Source organism: Chamaea fasciata, unplaced genomic scaffold (assembly GCF_029207755.1).
Source record: "Chamaea fasciata isolate MVZ Bird 193981 ecotype frontalis unplaced genomic scaffold, bChaFas1.0.hap1 SCAF_5, whole genome shotgun sequence".
NCBI lineage: Eukaryota > Metazoa > Chordata > Aves > Passeriformes > Sylviidae > Chamaea > Chamaea fasciata.
The window spans coordinates 47,395,164-47,409,679 of NW_027094090.1; the positions used below are offsets into that span (position 1 = coordinate 47,395,164).

The 14,516-nt window shown below is 38.4% G+C and overlaps 1 protein-coding gene across 7 annotated transcripts in view; it reads left to right on the forward strand.

The window, feature by feature from the left end:
- Positions 1-14,516, forward strand: part of CNOT4 (CCR4-NOT transcription complex subunit 4) — a 76,398-nt gene that overhangs the window by 29,039 nt on the left and 32,843 nt on the right. For all 7 annotated transcript variants that reach the window (XM_066183472.1, XM_066183473.1, XM_066183469.1 and 4 more), the window contains exons 2-3: positions 4,420-4,663; positions 11,915-12,112. In XM_066183472.1, coding sequence (XP_066039569.1) covers positions 4,490-4,663; positions 11,915-12,112 — 372 coding nt within the window. In that variant the 5' untranslated portion in view covers positions 4,420-4,489. The remainder of the gene's footprint in view (positions 1-4,419; positions 4,664-11,914; positions 12,113-14,516) is intronic.

The following is a 14,516-nucleotide window of genomic DNA, read 5'->3' on the forward strand; positions in this document are numbered from 1 at the left end:
CACGTCTGGATTTTTTCCTCCAAGAGGCCCAAACTCTCTAAATACTTTCTGGGATGTGAGTCTTTACTGAGGTTTTTCATGACTAGATTTTGAGAACTTTTGTCTGTGACACCTGTATCTTCTTAAAGCAAGCAGTAAGGCTGAATTCAGTCCATTGTGTGAGAAGAAGAATGCATCTGTATTCCCTGGAGCTAGCTGCCCTCCTGGAGGAGAACTTGAACTTGAAGGGATGTGTTTACTAAAATGAACTTCTAGCAAATGGAGATGGTCTCGTGTCTGCTTTGGAGAGATGAGGATTGTGTGTCAAGTCTCAAACTGTTGAGGAAAAAGAATGCCTAACAAGCTAATTTTTTCCCCTGCTGCCTCCCCTCCTTTTATTTATGACCTCTTTTAAAATTAAATAGGGAAGATAAACTGCTAGAAGTTAAACTTGCTTGCCTCAAATGCAAAAGGGAAAGGCAACAAGCATCCTAAATAGACTGAAATCACTTGTTCTATTAGAAATTAAGTTGTGTTTAGGTGAGTACCCTCAAATAGTAGGATCACTTTTTCCTCAACTGCAAAATCCAGAGGGTTTTATCAGGAGTAACAATTGTTTGGTGAAGCTGACTAGACACAGCTGTCATCTGCTGAGTAAGCACTTAAAGTTAATAAAAAATTCTCCTTTTTTTTCTGTTCTGTATGTGTTTGAGAAAGAATTTACGAGCTGGTACAGTAGAAGGGATAAAGCACACAACTTCATATTTCTGTAGTTTAGGTATTACCTTTTACAAAATCACTACACCTAAGGCATACTGCTGGACATTGTCCACTTCTGCTCCATCCCTGTGTGAATGTTTTGGCATAGTGTCCTGCAAACAGGATGTGGAACTGTTGAAGCCATGTTTAACCTCAGTTATTGGGGTTTTGGAAATGTACGTACAAATTCGAGCTGCTTGTGAAGCGTGTGTACATGTGAACAATCTTCCTCCTTGTCTACTCCTGAGACACAATTAATTTAATCTCTTTGACCTTGATCCCAAAGACCAAATACTCTGGATTAAGCACAACGTAATACTGCCTTTTGTTTTTTGCTATTGCTGCAGTACTGTTCCTATACTGTTAATCGGGAATTGTCAGGAATAGCCTTAGAGCTAACTAGTTACTCTGTGTTTCTTGGTAGTGCATGAACTATACTCAGAATGCATTTTTGATGCCTTACTATGCATGTTATTCCAGTTTTGAAAAAAACAAGCACTGTTCCGATGCAGATTTCAGACACAAATCCCGGTATGTCAACCCTTCTGAAACGGAGATGCTTCAGTGGAGAATCTCTAAGTGGAATGCTTGAATGGTCTGTGGCCAAGTAAATAAATATTTCCTCAGCTTCAAGAAACATGGCACACAGCTGCTCCTTACTACTTGTAAAATAACGGGCCATTTGCTGACTGAAGCGAGCTATTGACATTATTGCTAGCAGCTGCTGAACTCTTAGTGTTAACTTAAACGGCTCATAAATGTTAATTATGTTGCAGTTTTGTTACAGCTCATCTGCATATCCCAGAGGCACTAGCTAATATGTCATGCTTTTTTTCCACATGAACTGATGACATTTCTTAGTGGAGATTCCAAATAATAACTTCCTAAGTAAGTTCAGTGATTTTACTGTATCGGTTAAAGTTTCTTCAAAACCGCTCTTTTAACTACAGTTTCACTAGTACTAGTATAGCTTTACTTAAATGTGTTTCAGTAGGCTCAGAGCTGCTGAGCACGTGGTGGAATGAGTATGCAGTAGAAGAGAATATGCTGGGTGCTTACTGACCTGTTGTTGGAAGATCTGTGACAAAGTTAAGTCCGAAGCCAAACCGAACAAAATCTACTGAGTTTATTCCATGCTTTGGTTTAAAGTCACTTTCATATTGTTACGGTTTTGCTGCTATAGAAGTGTGAAAAGTTTACATGAAATGTTTACAGGCTGCTGAAAAGTGTGTTATCTGCATAAAAGCCACCTGAACGGTGTTTTTGGGGCCTTTTAACAGTAGTCCCTCCCACTCTTGGGCCAGTGGGGATGTGTTCTTAAAAACAAAGCTCCCCAGTAAACTAATCCTTTTTTCCCTTCAGGTCAGATTCTGCTAGTGTTCTTTGTAGAAAACACTGGTAAACTTCCAAAACTTGGCTTTGAGACTGTCAAAATGATTGTAAATATAGCGTGAATAAAAGCATAGATAATTAAATGCAAGCTGCTGTATTATCATGGAAGTTTAACTCTTTTGATTTTAGTCATTGTGACTGTCAGAAAGAGGACAGTGTTGTTGCTAGTGCGTATTATATAGAAAAGTTATGCTTGCAGCATCTAAAAGTTGTTCTTCCATCCTTACTTTTTTGTGGTCATCCAGCGGAACTTTTTTCCTCAAGAGCAGTGGTCTGTGTTTACCAGAACTACACTTTGTGCTTGCTCCTTACCAAACTGGTTGGAATTGCAGGTAGTCTGGGCTTCTGGTATCTGCCTGTGATTGCAGGTTTACCTTGTGACAATGCAGGTATTCCCATACAAAGCTATATGCTCTCTGCTGTGTATTTGGATGATGCTTTGGTTATATGCATACGTGCTTGTCCTCCTCGGGGTTCTTTCCTGGCTGCTTGTAGAGGAATTTCTGTCCCTGAAGTGGTGCGCAGACAGGGACAAGTATTGCAGACTGATGCCAAATGGATCTGATCCTGTATGGTGGGGGGCGTTCCAACTTGAGCTGGAACCTCTTGGTCTTTTTAAGGTAGACTTCATGCAAGGAAGTATGTTATATGGGGTGAGGAAGATCAAAGTATGGCCAGTTGTTTGGTTTTTCTTTTTTGGGGGGTGGTGAAAGTATCAAATCAATGCTATGTAAGGCTTAAGGCTAACGTCAGACCACAGTGAATTCTGTGAGCAAGGGTTTGATCTCACAACATTCCGTCACCTTATTTCCAGGGACAGAATTAAATGTCACTCTTCTTCAAATAGGTGGGTGTGAGAATTGGTTTCTGGATTTGCTCCTAAAAGCCTGGAGAAATATTGGATAGTACACAATCTAGTAGCTCTTGGTTAGAAATGAAACAGAAAACTTTTTGGGAAAGTAGAGGGGGACTCCAGATTGTGTGTGTGGTTCAATTATAATTCAGTTACTGATGTTTTGGGAAAAGCATGATTGCAAAAAGAATTCTGGATTTTAAAAAAACTTTAGAGTTCATTTATTTCTAAAGAAGTGCTAGAAGCTCTAGTTCACTAGAGCTAGTGTGACCATCCAATTATCAATTCTGGTCACATCTTTTCAGTATTTTTCAATGGGTTTTTAGTTTTTGTTCATTTTTTCCTTTTATTTTTCTTCCAAAGGTCCACCTAAAAAAAATCAGCTGTTGCCCTTAATTTCTGCCCTATCTACATGCATGTCTCATGGGTCAGATGGAGACAGCTTGTTGAGGTCAGAATCAGTTTCACATATCCAGAGTGGTACTTCAAAGAAAGAAGAAAAGGCCCAAATTAATTATCTCAGTGGTGACTCCAGGTGTCTTGTTTTGAGTCTGAAAGTAAATTTCCTGTGCTGCAAACTGAGAATAGAAGCATACTCAAATGACTGAAGTCAGGAAATCAATTAAGAAAATGGTGACTTGAATATTGGCCGCCTTCAAAATTCTGTTCCAGAAATACCTTCTTGTGGCTGCACTCTAAATTACAACTTGTGTTTTTTTCAATCACACGGCATGTATTTTGGCTTTGGGGTGAATTGGGTACTGAAAAGCATAACTGACTTGGATGAAAGTCTGACACATGTAGAAAAATGCCTGCCTGAAAAATCATGGCTAATGAAGTAGTCCTAAGGCTGATCTCAGATCAGTCTCTGGACCAAAACAATGAGATAGACTAAAGAAACAAATTGTCCTTAGTAAGCGGCTTTCCTTGTTTTTGTTTGTTAATTCTGTAACATACTCAAAAGTCTGAATGGGTGACCTAAATGTTACTGCAGATCCCATTGTTCTAAGTCTCTGAGGGAAGGAATAAATCGATTTTAAACGTTAAGTCCTGTGTTCAAGGATTTGACTTTGGATTTGTAAAGGACTTCCAGAAAGCAGTAGTTAAAGGAGGTTAACATACATAGCATATAACAGTGTATGGTGTTCACTGATTTCTTTGCAATCTACATTTTGAAATCCAGACAGGCTAGTGAACTGCCAAAGTGCTTGTCTGTCCAGGTGGGGAGGGTGCATCACCAGTGCCATCTTTCATTTTATTTGTGAGGCTTGTAAGTAGGAAAAAACCAATCAAGTTGATTTGGCAGAAACTCGTGTTTTAGTAGGTAACTTGCGTGGGAGAAGAAAAGTGATGAAAACCTGAAATGTTAAAAGGTACAAAAGAAAAGTTGTCAACAGTTTTAATAATATTTTCTCCTTTTTTTTTTCCCTTTGCAGATCTTCAAGTGCTGACCTTCTTGGTCTATTAAGTTATTATAAACTTTTGCTGCTCTGCGAACATATAAAGATGTCTCGCAGCCCTGACGCTAAGGAAGACCCTGTGGAATGCCCTCTTTGCATGGAGCCCCTGGAAATTGATGACATCAATTTCTTCCCTTGCACCTGTGGCTACCAAATCTGTCGTTTCTGTTGGCATCGTATTCGCACTGATGAGAATGGACTTTGTCCTGCTTGCAGAAAGGTAAATCCCTGGAACAGCAGCTTGTCTTGCATATTTCACAAGGCTCTTGCATTGTGTTGGTACCAAAGACATCCTTTTCCTTGAGGGAAGCAATCATCTAGTCATGGCCTAGGTCAAGGGTGAGGTGTTGGATCTTTCCAATTCTGTCTGTGTATGTATTGAAGCTGTTACTACAAAGCAGCTGGCCTTTGTTTATTAAATCCAGAACCAGATTGATAGGGGAAGCTGTGGATCAGAACCAAGGCATGCTGATGCTGAGAGAACTGCCAAAAATTAAAATCCTTTGAGTTGGGGTGCTCATGCATTAACAAAGTCTTTTTAGGAAAAAGGAAAGGAAAAACAGTGAGGATTCCAGCATCAGGGGTTTGCTGAGAGCTAATATTCAACTAAACTGACAGAGCTGACTGAGAGGCAAGTTTATAAAGCATCTGCTTGTTTTGTTTGTGGCACTGGAGCTTTTAATCCATATTTTAGTTGGTACTTAATGTATAAAGCCTTAGGAAGAATATCCAGTGGTGTTAAACCTTGAAGCATTTCAGAAATCTAGACTGTCTGTTTGTCTAGTATTCTGATCTTTTTGCCCAATGCTTAAAGATAGTACTTGATATCTCCCTGTGTTGTGATGTCTGGCTGATTTGGCTGGCCACACTGAAAACCTCAACTTCACTAAGTTGCCTGTTACTTTCTTTGAGTTACTTTTTTCTCCTTCTAGTGTTCTGCTTAAACTCATTATTTCCTTATCTTCAGTGTTTAATGAAGTTCTTTTTCAGTATCTTCCTGTCTTTAATGGCTTTCCTTGACTGTAACTTTCTTGCCTGGGCTTTCTCTTCTTGTAGTTGCAACTACTTATGTCTTCTTGTTCTCCTGCTATTTAATCATGATCCTTTCCCTAGTTTATGCCTGTCTTGTCTTCCTGTCTCATGTTACAGCTTTCTTTTCAGACCCCAAGTATTCTTACTTGGTCTCACTATCTTTATTCAGTGCCACAGTATTTTATAAGCATTTCCAGTCATATTTTCTTTGGGCTTTGGCTACACTAGAGCTGTTACTGTTCACCTGTATTTGGATGCCTCTGCAAGCCTGAAGGCTCTCCCACAGCAACACGTTTGTTTAAAAATTCTGCAAATTTGCTGCAATATTTGAGCTTCATGTTCTACAAGGAAGATCCGTATGTCATCAGCTGAATTATTCTCCACTTGGGATACCTGCTGTAGGTGACACATGCTGTATAGTAATTTCTTATAGTAAAGAAAAATTCTACTCTTCTGATAGAACATGAGATTTCTGGGATTTCCTTATCTCTGTAAGTCGCTTCGTTTTCCTGGATTTGTTACACTACTTTTCACCTGTTTGTTATTTGAAGTTTGTGAAATATATTTGAAGAATCACAGAAGCAGTGTGCTGTTTGCTGTCTTTGGGTATCTGAATTCTTTGAAATATGTTGAACTCTCAAATATGGAATACTCTGCTCTATGACTGGATGTGCATACATTTTGCCTAATTGGATACAGTTTGCTCAGAAAAGCTGTTTCATGAGGAAACCTCAAGTAAGTGCTACAATTGGAATGAAACATATCGACCATTCCTGGAGAGAAAGGAGACATCTTCTTTCATAACAGATTATGTTGATACTTTCTTCATCCATGGACTGCAAGATATTCTTGAGCGAATTTGGAGCCGTATGGCTGGATTGTAAGAGGTTGGCATAATGAGGGCTGACTGAGGAGGACATTTCTTCCGTGGCATAGACAAAGACATTGTGAGGCAGAGACCACACCAGGATCTTGGGAATAAATCATCTTGAGCTACAGGCTTGCAGCATTAAATAAGTGAGGAAGCCATTATTAGAAGTGTGCTGGACAGAAGGTACCAGGTATGTGTATTTGTGTTCAGTGTGTCTAAGTAGTCCCCATAGTAAGGCTTCTGGGGAAAGATCTGAGCTTTTTTCTGTTCGTAACTACTACAGTGTACCTTGATTGCAGCCACTTAAAATGCTGAAGCACAGAGCATGGCAAAGCAGCAAAATTTTAGCAGGAAAGTTTATAGTAGGTACAATGGTTTCAACAGGTATGCCATATTTTTATGAGTACACCAGTGCAGGATACTTATTGTGAAATGGACTGTGGATAAACATATATTAAAACAAGGATGAATGTTATTTACAATTACATAATAGAATCTGCTATTTGTGCCAGTGTTATTGAATGCTTACCCAGTAACTTGAGCACTAATCCATGGAGAGGAGTAGTGAACAAGTTCGCTGTTCAGGGGTTTTGGTTGAAGTGTTTGAGGGAGATTTTGGAGAAGTCTGTAATAAAATCGCTGGCTAAATGCTATAGTGGCACCTATGGCATTAGATCTTAACCGTGCATTGCGTATATGCAATTATATATATGCATTACTATATATCCAATAACCTGCATTATCTTCCTAAGCTTTTTTAATTCACTTCCAACTGGAAAGATGTTAGCTTGTGGTTTCTTCTACCCAGGAGAGAGTACTTCTACATGTTTGAACTATTATATAGCTTAACATCTGCACATGCAGAATAGTTCATGTGGTTGCAGTGTGCCTTAAGTTTCCTCCTGTGAATAATAGTAATACACAAACATTTGCTTTAGTAAGGTGCTAGTGTGAATTAAACTTAAATGTTGGTTGGAAACTGGTACTTTTTAGTATTAACATATTAAAAACTTTCTAAACTTCGTTTGAATCTTCTGTAATAGACTCGGAAAATAGTCTATTTTTAGAGAAATAGAAATTGTTTCTATTTAATTCATTAACTGCAAAAATATGTACCTAAAAAAGATTGAACTGTCTTGCTTTGGGTTCCTGATGCCCTTCCGAATTGTAAGTGTAGCCAATTGTGACAGTAAGCAAGGCTTCCTGTTTTTTCCAGTCAATTGATTTCTTAACTGAGTGAAGTAGCTGCTAAGTAGTCAAATTAGAATGAAAATATGCTGTCTTCAGAAGAGATTTCTGTAGGTGAAAGCTGGTTTGCAGGCCAGCAGACTTGCTGGTTGATTGTAAAGCCAGTGATTTTTATTTTTGCGGTGATATTTCTGTTTTCCTTTCTGTAAAATTCAGCAGTCTACGTCCTTTTTGTCATATGAATAATACATACCATCTCAATTGCATAATTGGATTATGCCACTCTCAGCCCTCCCTGCACTTTTCAAATCCAGCAACAAAAAAGCCTAGCTTGTTCATGGTACTTAATTGCTTTGCTCTTCCACCAAATAATATAACTTGATACACACAGTTGTTCCTGTGGTGTGACTTTGGCTTTTTCTCCAGTTCCTTGACTGAGCAACCTTTATTTCTCCCAGCACCTTATGTTAGAGATGGAGGGAAATAGTATACTGCTAGATGTATGATCAAGAGGTTAACATGCTTTAAGCATGTTTTTGTCCATGTTTCTCCCACTACTTCTGTGTAAAAGGAACACTTAGTCTTAATGCACAGTCTTCAAATATCAGTGTTTCCTCCTATGCTTTTAATCCCACAACTGAGTAGTGTGGTGCAACAATTGACATTTTGAAATGGATAGGAAATTACTTTTTTTTTTAAACATAAGTTTAGTGGTGTATACTGTGCATAAACCTTACTGACTTTCTTTGTGTTTCTTGTTTCAGGACCTACTTGGTAGCAAGACAACAAGTGGGAAATGTTGGTGCAGCCATTGTGTGGAAGGAATGTGACCCATCTGGGAATGACAAAAGCAAAGTTATAATAAACTATGATAAATCACAGCTCAGCTTTCAACTATGGCGAAATGAGGGAAAAAGTCTGAAAGAAAACAAACCGTAAATAACAAGACAAAATTAGTCAGGAAGACTGAGAATTCATCAAGGGCATCCCTGCTTATAGAAAGCAAGACTTCAAAAGAGAAATTCAAACTTTTGCTCAAGTTCTTGAAGGGACTACCTTGCACTTAGTGTAAAGAAAATTTGGTCATATTCCATGATGGCACACTTGTTTGGGGAACCTCAGTGTTTTTTTCTGAAAAGCTCTGGTATAGCTTAAATGAAAGGTGTTAGCTAAACTTATTGAATCAGTGATGTTGATATCTCCTAATGTCTTGCATCTGAAAATACATCAATGCTGATAACACTTGAGGTAGCTATTTTGTTTGGGTCTCAAATCCTTTATCAGCCAAGGGCATGATGTGGGCATGTCAGTAGCATTTCCTCTTTAGTTATTGCAAGACCCAAGAGCTTCTGATATGTATAGTCCTCTGTCTACTTCTGATTTGTAGGGTTAGACAGCGTAAACAGCATTCCAAATGGCGCTGTGAGGTACACCAGCTGTCAATCCACCTTGCTTGGCTTTCAGCGACTTGTTCCAGCAATCTTCAGTGCATGCACCTGTTTGTAGTTGGAACATCATCCAAGGTCATGAACTTCAGCACTGTGGGAAGCAATGACTCTGAAGATGAAATAATTTCTTTTCCTATCTGTAGACTGATTTTGTCTTTAATTTGGAAGCAAAATGATTTCTAATACTATTTTTTTTAGAGTTAGTGTCTGAAATGTTGCTGCTGTGCTTATTTGCCTTCCGCCCTCTTTAAGTGTGCAATATCTCCTAATTTGTTATGTCACGCACAATACATCGATAGGAGGATCATCTGGCCCTCAGTTGTGTTTGAGTTATTCTTGGGATTCAGGAGATGTGTGCTGATTCATTTACAGGTCCTGCAAGTCAAGATATCAAACTAGTTCTATTCCCTGGGAGCGTTCTAAGCATGTCATGTGAGTGATGTACATGCAAAACATGTATTTAATGCTGCTCTGCAGTATCTAGTGAGAACTTTGGAAGCTTCTGTTGCTCAAGCAAGTGTGGTTGTCCATGGTGGCAAACCAATTACTGCTGCTACATAATGATTGAAATTCCTATTCGGCTAGCCTCAAGCTTTCTGCTGAGATGGAGATTTTTCTCTTCCCCTGATTCTGAAGCTGCTGTCTAGTTGTGCTCCTATTAGGAGTTTTTATGCTTTCCTGTAGAAATGCAAACTACTATATGGACATATAAATGTTCTGTTCAGTGTTAGGCTTGGGCTACCCAGGATATTTCCTGATTCATGTTCAGGACCTCCAGCAGCAAATAGCTGTACAGAGAAGAAATATCCTGTCTGACTTGCTACTCTGCTTGAGAATATGCACTGAATGTGGCTATACTTGGCAAGAAAGAAGCTGATGAATTTTGGCACTGTTTGCTGTAGTTTCCTTGGACCTTCAGGAGCCTTACTGAACCTACTGAAAACCATTACTGCATTTCTCACCCAATGCCAGAGAGCAGCACTCCTGCAAGTTTTGCCTTGCATAGTATGGGATGTGGAGTAGGAATTAATCTTTGAAAAAATGGATTGTAGATATGATAGGACATCACTTGCTGTAGGGCAAGGCATATTTTTGAAACTATATCTGTTATACTGCTGCACTTTTCTTCCCATTCCTACCTGAACTCAGTGATAACTGAGCTAACTCACTCTTTGCCCTGAGTAGTCTTTCTTTCCTGTAAAAACACATTTTTATTCTTTAGTTTACACCATTGACTAATACCGATTTTGAGAAGCTCATTATGTATAAAACTATTCTGCTTCTCAGAAGTCCTCATATGTAGATGTGTTAAAACACAAGATAATAATTGGCGATAGCAAATCTCAGATGGCCTTACTAGTTGGTCATTGGTATTCATCTAGTACATTCTGAAATCTATATAACATACTCAGTGTTAACTCTGAGTAACATATCGTTTTGAGAAATAGTATGGTTTTGACTGTTCTACATTTAAGATCTGGATCAGACAATTATAGTGTTTTCATGTTAAGGACACCTTTGTCTACTGCTAAAGTATGTTACACGTTTAAATTCCTTTGTGATACTAAAACATGTTCCAGAGGACTTGATGCTTGACTGTGAGATGCCATCTGCTCAAGTCAACTGTAGCGTATTTTCAGAAGATCTCATGTACCATAATGATGCTGAACTTTAAACTGTACAATCGATCTCGATTTGTTTGGGGATGTACTCAGAAAACTATTGGGTCTGAGCACTTGGTGTCTCTTTGAGTAACATCATGCAACTAGGAGGAAGATACAGTTTTACTCTAAACACACTTATCTGCTGTAAATTTTTCTCAGCTTCTTTAGTATGACAGCTAGTTTTGTACTCTTGTCATTAACACAGGACGGTCAGGAAAAAGTTAAATTCATTTTTGTTGGACTTTCACACTGAAACCTTTGGTTATGATAGTACAAGCAAAGACCTTAGTTCAACATACTGGTGAGCTTGAGCTTAGCTTCTTTGTCTTAATTCACATCTCCTGTACTCTTCTCATTTTTTACTTCTCGGTGTTTAGAGAATCTTTTGTTTGTTTGAGATCTATTTTATGTGCTTGTTTTTGTGCTTAGCATTGCTTTCTGTGTACATTGTAAAACCTGACTTTTCAGTCTGAAAAAACTGGGACAGGTAAGGAATGTGGGACTGCTTTGAGGAGTAATCTGGAGCAGATGACAGTGCGCTGTAGTCTGCAAGACACAGCTAAAATAGTGCCTTTATAGCATGAATAGAGCGGTCTTTCTAGGTAACTCTGAGCATACTTGTACTTTTCTTGTATATTTCTGAGATTAAAATACAATGTTATATCTGTGTTTGAGGAGTTACCTGTAGGAGGGAGCGACCAAATTTCAAACTGGTCCATAAGCATGGCAAGAATACTGTTAAATCAGCATGCGTTAATTGTGTTGAAATCTGTCTCTTCACTAGAAATTAGCCATGTAAAGTTTGAGTATTCTGGTGTTACGGTCTTGAACTTAGTAGACCACTGAAACTACATTTGTATTTTGATTTCTTATCTCAGTCTTGAGTACATTTAAGATCTGTATCAGACAATAAATATCAAGTGCATGCTTTCATCCTGCTTACACTAAGCTCTTGTTAGTGAAATTATAACAGGATGTGTTGGTTATTATGTTGCAGCTGCTTGTAATATTACCAAATTGACTAGGCAGGCGGGTTAGAATGTGGTTGTTGCCCAAATCAGTATTATGTCTATAAATAGAAGAATTCCATGGAAATATGCAAGATATTTGCCTTTCCCAAAGGACTGAATATGCTTCTATAATGTGGGTAGCCATAATTTTCAGATCCGTTTAATAAGGAAATTTTTGCATTAAAACATGGTGATTAGTGGTTTTCAAAGGTGTTGTTTCTTATATGAGTTGGTTTTAATGCTGTTTGTTATGTTTAGCCATATCCAGAAGATCCAGCAGTGTACAAACCACTCTCCCAGGAAGAGCTGCAGAGGATAAAAAATGAAAAGAAACAGAAACAAAATGAGAGGAAACAGAAGATATCAGAGAATCGCAAACATTTGGCCAGTGTACGGGTTGTACAGAAGAACCTTGTCTTCGTGGTAGGGCTATCTCAGCGCCTAGCAGATCCAGAGGTGAGCAGTTCACACTTGCAGATCTTGCTCTTAACTTGCTGCCATGAAACATTGGAATACCCTTGTGTCTCCCTGAAGGGCACAAAATGAAGCTGTGTTGAAAAGATTCGCTGCCATGAGTGAGGCCCCCTCTTCTTAAGAGAACTTAGCTTCTTCCTCCGTAATAATCTCAATAAGTGTCTGTCTCTGTTTTAGGGAGTACAGGTTCTCTGCAGTTTTTTTATTTGTGGGGAGGGAAGTTGTTATTTTTTAATAATGAGAGTTTAGTTTTAAGCTAAAAATTAGCATAAGGACTTTTCAGGTACTCATTTTCCTAGGTTGGATCTGCTGGCACTATACAGCTATGTCATGAATCATCAGTTCTAAAATGGGAGCTTGGTTGGATTACAAAGAACTGATACACAGTATCACACAAACCTGTAGAGACAGAAGAAAAAAGCCAACACTTGGAAGTATATACTAGGAAGAACCATAAGGATTATGTCCTTAAGAAGTTGTGGGGGAAAAGTTAATAAGAGGAAGACCCCGGAAAAAGGTGGCTTACTGCTCTGCATCATCAAAAATAAGGTTTTCATTTGAGAAAACTGATTATGTTTAAAATGCTTTATTTGCTTCAATCATCAGTCATCGCTGCAGATGGCCAATGGAGTAAGTGCTAATGCATAAAAGTATCTTGAATTACATATGGAGGAAATGTACTGCAGGATAAGATATCTATCTTCAAAATTACGGTCCTAGATTAAATTCACCTTATCAAACTAAAGTATCTGGATAAGTCTCATACAGAAGTGGCTGTTTCTAAGGTCTCAGAGTATGGTCTGCATTTTGGTAGGTTGGTAAAGAACGAATGTAAAAGGCTGCTTTTAGTGAAGGAGAAAAGAGAGAAGGATAAGAAGGGAAGAGAAAAAAATCAAGTTAAAACTGATCTGGTGTATAACTCTTCAGTATGTATTAAAATATAGCAGCAAGTATTTGCAAGCAGCTGTCAGCACTGGCTTGGGGCTATTTATCATTGAAAAATGCAATATGAATTTATTATTGAAATTTAGTTTCTTTGACCAGATGGAGGATTTGTAATTAAGAGAAATAGTAGTAAATACAGTTGATTCCTTTTTTTTAAAAAAAAAAAAAAAAACAAACCTCTGATAATTTTACACTGAATACTTGAAGTAACTAGGAATGGGTTTATTTGGGGGATGGGGATGTGCTGTACTAGGTGTATTGGTGGCAGTATTCTCAATGACATGCCAGAAAATAATGTGCACCTACTGAATGTTGCATATAGCACAAGGTGACTTGATCTTCGAAAACCCTAGCCTGAGAGAGATGAGCTAAAAAAAGTATACTATATATTCAAGTTTTCTACTTAAGCAGGCAAAAAATTCCTTCATACATTGAGGTTATTTGGTGGGAGTTTGGCTGCTATGTGCTGTTTCTGGAAATACGTCTGTGGATCATAATAAGCAGAGGTGGATCCTCTTCTGTTGACATGCTCTTAGGAGAATTGTGAAGGCTATGCTGTTTTATTGTACCAGGAATATAATCTGTAATATGCTTGGGTAAAAGGGAAGTTTCTTTAGGATTGTCAATCTACTCTGGAATGATGCCTTTAGAGTGGGTGTAGTGTGTTTCAAGAGGGTGTAGACCAAGTGAAGAGCAGTCAGAAGAGACCTGGGTGTGACTGGTTGTCTGTACAATGTACCGTGTAGTTCTTTGGGATGTTCCAAGTGTGATGCTGTTAGTTCCTGAAGACATTGATGCTCGCTTGGGAATGGAGAGGAGTAGTTTAGTTCTTGGATCAGTACAGTTTAACTGCACTATCCTATGCCAATATGAAGATGGAGCAGAGGAAACAAATCTTCCTTTATAAACTCTCAGGTTATTATCTAGATCAGAAATGCCCTTATTTTCTCTAGCTTCAGTCTGAGTAGTCAGTACTTTTGCACCTTCTTCCATCACAGAAATGGAAAAAAAGGCCTTTGGTATTGATGTGTCAAATATGTTGCCAATTTCATTGGCACACAGGTAAGGGTAAGGGTTATTCAGCAGAGTTGCTTAATATGCTGGTGATGTTACTGCTTTGCACAGGGTCCCTAAATGATGTGTTAGTACTTACTGATTCCAGGAAGGGCAAGAGGTTTATTTTTTTCCTTTACAGATGTGATAGTCACTCCTTCATTTCAACATGATGTTGATTCTGATATGTTTTTTCTTGTCCCGAAAAATGTTCCTTTATTGTCTTTCTTTGCTTAGTCTGGTCTTTGGAAAACTTGAGATTTTCTTGAGCTAATTGGTTTAGTCCCTTTTTCTTTGGAGTGTGGGGCATGCCAGTCAGGATTCAGAATTTTGTACCTAGTAATTAATATAGTTGAATGCAAGTTTAAGGTGTATGGTTATTTGGAAA